This window comes from Trichomycterus rosablanca, chromosome 2, assembly GCF_030014385.1.
Source record: "Trichomycterus rosablanca isolate fTriRos1 chromosome 2, fTriRos1.hap1, whole genome shotgun sequence".
NCBI classification, from domain to species: domain Eukaryota; kingdom Metazoa; phylum Chordata; class Actinopteri; order Siluriformes; family Trichomycteridae; genus Trichomycterus; species Trichomycterus rosablanca.
In genome coordinates, this window is record NC_085989.1 from 43,395,441 (window position 1) to 43,404,335 (window position 8,895).

General features: G+C 35.4%; 1 protein-coding gene across 1 annotated transcript; it reads right to left on the reverse strand.

Moving 5' to 3' along the window:
- Positions 1–5,782: 5,782 nt before the first annotated feature.
- On the reverse strand, positions 5,783–8,070 carry LOC134301682 (interferon beta-like). Its single transcript, XM_062986503.1, has 5 exons — positions 7,939–8,070; positions 7,770–7,856; positions 6,268–6,408; positions 5,978–6,076; positions 5,783–5,884 (listed from the first exon to the last, which is right to left on the reverse strand). The coding sequence occupies exons 1-5, from the start codon at positions 8,068–8,070 to the stop codon at positions 5,783–5,785; spliced, it is 561 nt and encodes a 186-aa protein (XP_062842573.1).
- Positions 8,071–8,895: the final 825 nt, after the last annotated feature.

Sequence of the window (8,895 nt, forward strand, 5' to 3'; positions counted from 1 at the left end):
TGGTGTCACCAATGACATTAAATACCCCCCCTTCCTTCCCCGAACCAGGCGTCCTCTTTTTTAAAAACCAAAATATGGTCACCCTAGATATAACCACATTCATAAAAAATATGGTTGTATCTCGCTTTGACTAAAATGCAATAGTCATAGTAAAACCGCGATTAAAACTCTACATGATATAATACCATGGGTATTAAATGGAGTCCCACTCCCATGTGGGACCATACAGTTTGTACTCTTCTTAGATGGACATCCACAAGAATATGAAGTGTATCTTTGAGGATTTGTGCTCATTCAGCCGAAAGAGCATTTGCACAGACAGGCACTTGTTGGATGTGGAGTGTTAAGGTTACTCACACCAAACCCATCCAACCATGTCTTTATGGAGATATAAATATGTCATGTCATTAATTTACCCTTCAAACTAGCTCAGACTGAAATGGCTCAAATGGTCATTAGGGTTATATACCCATGTTGACGTTGCTAACAATGCAAAAAAGCCATTTATTTAAATAGGCAGGACGTATAAAATACCTGGGATCTGTTAAAAAAAAGGGCAGTAGTGGCTCAGTGGTTAAGGTAATGGACTTGTTGTCAGAAGGTCCGACTTGTTGTCAGAAGGTTCATACCTGCATATATATATATATATACAGGTATGAACACTCACAACTAGTCGCTTTGAATATAAGCAGCTGCTAAATGCATAAATCTGAATGCAAATACTGTAGCAACATACAGAACACGTGCGTCTACTGATTATTAAGTTATACCAAGATTATAGATAATAAGCTGCTGTAATAACTCACTTTCCCTATGGAATTAATATAGTGATCTATCTGTCTATCTCTTTGTTTGTCTGTCTATCCATCCATCCATTAATCTATCCATCCATCCAGCCATCCATCTAAAAATCAGGAGAATACGATTAAGCAAAATATTGCCACATGAACAATGCTATTTTTGTGAATTATTACTGGCTTCAATATGGGGGTACGGTTCAACAGAAAAATGTCATACAGGGTCCAAGGCTTTAACTTTTCGTGAAATTCAAAATTTCCACGGGTGCACCTGCAGCTGCTTATTACAGAAATGATGCTCTAATAGTGCAGTAGTGTCAGTTTTTGTGCGGCTGGTATATGACGAGCTGCAACAGTAAGCTTGCGGTCAGTTTTTTTTAGTGAATGGCATCAATGAATGTGTTTCGGTTCCCCATCACGCTTCTTTTCGATTCAGATTTAACCACAAGTCATTCTTAAGAGTCTAAGGGAAATGCCTTTAGATTAAAAAAGTAATGATGTAATTCTCATTTACTACGTGATGCAACTCATAAAGTCTGATTTAGTATTTTTTTTAACCCAAGACTATATTTAATATTTGTTAATGTTCATTTAATTCAAACGTTTATTTCTTTCTGGTCTTGTTCGTGGTAGAAGCTAAATAATCATCCTAATAAAAATATAACTTAATAAACAAGCCGTTTTTATTCAGTATAACAACGACCAATAATTTATTTGCGCTAGACGTGATAATTGCGAAATAAAATCATTATTTTTTTATTACTGTTTTATTTTCACTACACTAAATCCGGTTTTACAACAGATAAGTATTAATAATTACATTTTGGTTACATTTTTTGTTCTATTCTATTACGTTTATTAAAATTAAGTGTAGTTCAAAAAACATATTTTTCTCATTTTTGCCGTTAATTTATAAATGATTCCAGGTGACCATTTAAGAGGTAGGTGAAATTTAAGGTGACTTGACAAGTAATGTATTTATCAGAGACTGAGAAAAAAACTATTAATATTATATGGACATTTAAAGCAAATGCAGAGCAAGTGTTCTTAAACTTTCACGTCAAGGCTCATTTGTGTTTAAAATGCTTGAAATGACATCCCTCCTTTATTCCTTAAATACTTACACTTGCTCACCATGATATAGTATGAAATAAGGTCACATATTTATAAAAAAAAATACAAACGTAACAGTTAAATAAATAAAAAAACTGAATTAAAGTGTGATATCGTAAATCTTCATTGTTGGTTATAAACATCTGTTCTCAAATTAATAGGCACTAATTAAAATCTAATGAAACAGTGGTCTGTTTGCAAAGGTTAGAGAGCACACACACACACACACACACACACACACACACACACACACACACACACACACACACACAGATATTTCATTAATAAGAAGTTACTTTGTAATTAGCATAAAGCAAAAAGTAAAGCTTTGTGGGAAGCAGCAACTTCATTCGAGCTTTACGTGCAGATTTTGGAGAAGGGCTTTTTTTCTTGGACAGTGGATTTTAACTCAATAGTGAATTAAATGGCTTGACTGCGGACTGTGTCACAACATACTTGTTTTAAATTGCAAATATGCACATATACATCTGACCATTAAAAAAAATTCCTCTTGGCATATACAGTAGATGATAGCTTGGGTTCTTTTTCTGTCGTTGTCAAGAAAAAACACTATTCTAGTACTATTCTAGTCAAACAAGCCCCATTTACATGGACACCGAGAAGTCACCAGTCAATCATGATTTAGGAATAATAAGGCCAAGTCACTACAACAACAAAAATAATAATCTTAGTTTCTGTGTTTATATTTTGGTCTTGCAGGTTTTCAGAAATCCCGTAGTTTTTTTTTACCCTGTAATGGTCTTACCAAGAAAATAATGTTTGATGTTTAAAAATTACAGTCTTTATTTGCATTTCTTAGTTTATTGGGACTATATTAACAACAAACCGTTATTATTTTTACTAGTGCACACAGTATTTTTTATGAGCCTTTACCAAACAGTTGAGATGATCACAAAAATGATGCAACTTTTCATGGATGATTTTTCAGCTGCTATAGCTTCAAGTTAACATATAGGTTAGAAAGGCTGTTTTCTCGACACCACAGAGACATCTACCAAGATTTTTGAGTTTAACACATGTCAACCAAGAAGTAGATACGTACGACGGCGTATTAGTACACTAGTATTAGTAGATACGGCCCATATTTAAGTACAGCAGAAATGATTTTACTGTAAAACTGTGTTTTATTATAGTCCATTAAATAATTTTGATTAGGGATGTAACGATACACTCTACCCACGATGCGATGCGATTCACGATATTGGGTTCACGACATTTTTTCCCTGATTTTTTTAAAGACAAATTATGACAGTTTCCTTTTATTATTTCTCTTCCTGTATTTTTGATTATCTTTTATTTATCTAAATAACAAATGTCCTTTTATTTCTGAGGTAGCTACAAACTATGCAAAACAATTTTGAATTAAGCCCAATTTGGCTGAAAAACCCCGAATTTATCAACAAGGCGAGGTGTATAGCGCCAGTGCCCTCTGCTGTTTAAAGTTAATATCGATTCATTTTACATGTCAAATCGATTTGAATTGTGGAATTTTTGAATCGGTTATTAACTGTATTGTGGTAAATCGTTACATCCCTAATTTGGATAGTTTTAGCAAACTGATTGTAATATTAACACGTTAATTACATTTAAATTAAAATGTTACCTTGTCAAATATTGACTATTGTTTGTTACAAACACTGCGTAAACAACTATTAAGCATTAACTGTATAAAATCAGTTGTATACTTAGCAAATAAACAATTTAAATTAATATAACATTTTTGGCCATTCATACTGAGCCGACACGCTGTTACCACCCAATCTGCAAGTCTTTGTTCATGACTGTAGCTGACGCAAATAACACTTGTCAATTAAATCTAAAAATCACATTAAATTTAAGACAGTCTACAATCTAAACAAAGAAGGGTTAAGGCAATGTTTAAGGGCATAACGGTGGCAGCCTGGCAACTCTCCAATTAATAGTTTACTATCTCTACAGCTCATTTCTGACTTTATTGCTCTCTCTTACTATATGTCTTTTTTATTTAAGCCACACTTTTCCTACCAAGCCGTTATATCCTATTAAGGTATACACCTGGGGTGCGTTTCCCTAAACGTTCGTAACGCTAAGAACTTCGTAACCTTGAACATTATTACATTTGTTTCCAGACACCCTTCGTAACTAACGTAGTACTTAAAATCGTTCGTAAATTACGAGTAGTCTGACCTATTCGTAACTTACTAAGTACTTCTTAACTTGAAGTTTGTGTGCCCAGGTCAATATAAGCAATGTTGTATTTCAATGTTGAAATTATTTTATTTACTCTAAAAATCATTTAATTGTATTGAAGAACGTGAGCTCATTTGTTGATGTCAAGGACGGATTAAGGATAGTCTGGGCCCCTGGGCAAAGAGTTGCAGTCAGAGCAGTGCCACAACGCCTCATCCATTTTCATAAGGGGCCCAAAAGCATGGCTAGGGCCCAAAAGCATGGCTAGGGCCCCCAAAAGCATGGCTAGGGGCCCCAAAAGCATGGCTAGGGCCCCCAAGAGGCCCTGGGGTCAAAATCCCTAATAGTCAGAGGATCCTTAAAATGGAGGGCCCTTGGAAATAAAAATATATTGTATCATAAATGTTGATAGGCATCACAAAATGTTTTGGGCCAGGGCCCCCCCGGGGCCCCCTGACCTCAAGGGCCCCTGGGCGCTGGCCCCACTGGCCCGGTCAGTAATCCAGCCATGGTTGATGTACACATAAATAAATTAAATGCTTGTTCAGATGGCAGTATAAGTGGCAATGAAATAGATGCCATTGGTTAGCTATAACTGCCATTGGCCATGATGCAAGCTGCTTGGCCATGATGTCCTGTTGATCAGGTGGAGCCATTTGATTGGACTGTGCAAAAGGAAGGCCCAGGAGATGACCCAGGACAGCTGCAAAGTGAAGGTTGCACAGGGGGTGTAGAGTGGGTATGACTTTAAATACATCTACTCCCCCAGATATCTCTTTGTTGTTGGGCCTAGTATTCTCAGTGTTGCTTCCTCTTCTACAGTAAGGCCTGTCGCAGATAACTGACCTCCACCTGTCTTAGCCCTCTCTTTCCTGACTTGTGTCCCCGTTTGCGCTGTAGGCTCGCAATGCTTCTGGATTGATGCGTGAATGGTTAATTGTGCGCCAATTTATAGGCTTGATATGCAATAGATAGCGATTGCAAATGTAATGTTTTATAGCACTAATTTGAAGATCTATTGGTTATTAGTGTAAAAAATGTTTTCTTAATGAATTATTTATTTTTTTGTGATATAATAATGACAAATTGTATAATCGGTGATTCAGTTTTCGACTGACTTTCCAGAGGCGGAGTCAACAAAGAACTATGCGCACCCAATAACCATGCGCACACTGATGTAAGAATTATGGTGTCTCAGAATTATAGATTTGTTAATATATACTACTGCACATAAACAAGTGCTGTAACTTTAAAAGCATCTTTTAATCATATTTGATGAACTTGCATATATGCAAAAGAAACAGTACTCCCTACATTCTACGCACCACTGCATAGTAGACAAAAGTGAGTAGCCTATATGTGACTACAAACGTGAAACCTTGGCACAGTACAGAGCTTTACTTGCCCGGTCATGTTAAAGTTATTTTTACAGCAGTGTTTTAATTTTGTGGGAAACCAGTATGCACAATGCAGTTTTAAAGTACAAACAAGGAAGAAACAATTATAGATACTGAAATGAATTTTTAATCAAGTATAACAAAGTGTATCAAATATTAATTTGCAAACACATGTAAACACATATAAATAAATAAATTAAAATATAAATAACCAAGCATTTCAAACAAACAAGATGTAAAATACTGCAGTTCTTCAGTAACGCACAATAGCTCGTTGCATTGTCTTCATCTGGACCAGACTGTGCCATCCAAGTTTTTCTGCAGTATGAACTGTAATGTTTTTAAAACTTCTTTTCTCACAAATTCCCATCCGCAATATTGAAAATCCTAAAAAAAGAGAAGAAAACATAGTTTAAATTCAGGTTCTAAGTAGGTTACAGTGCCAACATGGCTGCAAGTTGTTTATAGAGTTAACATTACCTTGTCTTTTAAAATCGTCTGTATTTTGCCAAAGTACTCCTTGAGGGCATTATCTCTCATAAGAAAGTCATCCAGTGAGTCCTGCGTTTTGCTCATAATCTAAAATATTAATGATAAAAAAACACACATTAAAAATCTATGTAATTATTTGTAGTTAAGTGAGAATTTAACAAAGCGTCTTTGAGTATCTTGAAAAGCGCTATATAAATAAAATGTATTATTATTATTATTATTAATTATTTGCTGTTGGCATTTTGCTGTTTCTTTTAAACGTTCATCAAAGCTCTTACACATTGGTATTCCTCGATCTGGCGAAAAACGACGTTCTGAAAATCATCCAGGGACTTCCACTGATCAGGAACTTCGTCCTCATCAAACACCGAGAAGATGTACGTCAGTGTTGAGTAAACTGACTTTTCCAAAGCAACAGCCTGTTGGAGAAAAAGGCACCCAGTCATTACTTGTACTATTCTGTACCTAACAGCAGTGGCTCAGAACCTATGAATGATTCTTAAAACATACCAAAAACAAACAAATTTTTTTTTATTTCATTTGTATTCTCCAAAAACATAGGCCTTAAATAAATGAATTTACCAAATAAAATACAAAAATGACTTTTTTGTAAATTTGTTCATTTTTGATGCCAGTTTTCTTCTAGCTGGAATTGTAAATCTTTTGTTGTTGTTGTTGTTGTTGTTGTCGGTTGTTTTCTAACCTTAAAAAAATAGAATTCAAAACCTTAAATAAAAACTTTCCAGGAGAAGTTGTTGTCAAATAAGAGCAACATCCCCTAAAATGTTTATATAATGTTTGCTATAATTCTCAACAAGACTACAAACCCCATTTGTGGAAAAGTTGGGACATTTTGTAAAAATGCAGTATAAAAAAGAACTTGTGATTTGTTCATTTTATCAAATCTTTATTTAAATGCAAAAAGTATACTAAATCAAATACTTCCAATGTTTTCAGTGATCAGTTTATTTTGTAAATATAAACTAATTTCGAATTTAATGCTAGCTACACACTCCAAAAAGTAGGGAGAGAGGCAGAAAAAGTAAAATCCAAGACGCATCACTGTACAGGGATGCAACAGTGCAAATGTGTGAAGGTACTATTGACACAGAGGTGTATATTAGTATTTTAGAGAGACACATGCATCAAGGTTTACCAGTAAGTCTATGTTTTTTTCAGCAAGACAATGCCAGGCCTCAGTCTGCCTGCTTGACTGGCCTGCAGTTTAGATCTGTTTCCTATTGGAGTGAGGAGAATCAGACACACATTGCTGAGGAGCTGAAGCTGTATCAAGTAAGAATTGACAACAATTGTATTTGCAAAACTGCAACAATTAGTTTCCTCAGTTCCCAAATAATTAACAAGCGTAACTAATAGGAAATGTAATATATAACAATGCTAAACATACCTCTGTCCCAGCTTTTCCTGAGTGGGTTTGCATTTTTAATAATTTGTTAGGTATGCCAATGTATCGCTGTACATATAAGTAATATGAATATTGCAAAAACATTATTACATGTGTAATATAATAGTAAAAAGGTTTCCAATACATGGTCCAATACATCCACCTTTGAACACAAATAAATAAGAACTCAAGGATCAGGGCCTCTAGCCTAGTTGATTGGAAAAGGTTTACATTACCAACAAATACAAACATAGAGACAGACAGCACAGATATTCTGTAGTAAAACAAATTAATTACAGTCACACACACACACACACACACACACACACGCCCCCACACACACACACACACACTCTCCCCAAACAAGTATTTTACCTGTTGAGAACTGTTAAACTCAAATGCAGCCTCAGGAAAAGGGACCAACACATTGTCATCAAGACACTGCAAAGGAAATCTGCCCCCCTAAAAGAAATGACACTGTCAGTGTTGGAAAACGTGTATTCTTCTCCACAGCATTCTATAAATTAATGAACGGGTGGCTCACCACACTCTCCAGAAGAGTTTGACAGTTCTCCACCAGTCCTCTCTGAAGCCGGCAGTTCATGGGCCTTGTCCAAACGTGCTCCATGCAGATGATCACTGTGCACAGCAAGGTAAAACCCTGAAGAGCATTCATCCTTCAGATTCTTCTAAAAATGAATAACCTGAGAGGAAAGAGAACACATAGCACCCCAATCTTTATGAGCTCGCCTGGATGAGTCATTGTTTTTGAGAAATACTTGCTTCATTCAACACTGATGTATAATCCTAAAATCAAACAATAGACTGGAAAGGCAGCTTTATGTTATTATGGACTTAAATTATGGAACAACGTGCACACATACAATTAGTAAATCTTGGTTCACTGATTTTCCATAAAAACAGCCTAAAACATTATATATACATTATATACTAGTCTTCCTTCATTTGGCATTTTATGCCAGCCTGTCTTTAAAAATGTCAGCCTTATTGCTGATGTTATTTTGTTATATTAGTAATCTCTATAATAATAACAGTATAACAGTACAATGTAATTAAGCTGCAAAAACTAAGCTCAAAATATGATCCCTATGTCATAAATAATAAATGCAGTTACCACAGATATGAGTATGAAGTTGTTTAGATAACCTATTGCGGGTCTTCTTATGATCAAGTCTCTGTCTGGAGGATCGAGCTGGTGGTTTAAATACTCCGCCTTAAAAAGTGAAAAGCGCTGATTTGGTTTGTATTTACTTCAGATGAATCCAGCTGTAAAAATTGAAACTTGTGCAATTTCCTTTTTTTTTCTAACAGAGCTGCCAGAACTTTCACTCGACTCGTCTAAGAAAACAATACTTAACTTCGGCTGTGTCTGAAATTTCTCTGTTGCGAGATAAATGTTGTAACAGAGTACAGTATTCAAATCGATTTACAGCAGTCAGTGTGGATGACGATCAGTCATCCAACGTAGCAAAGCACCAGC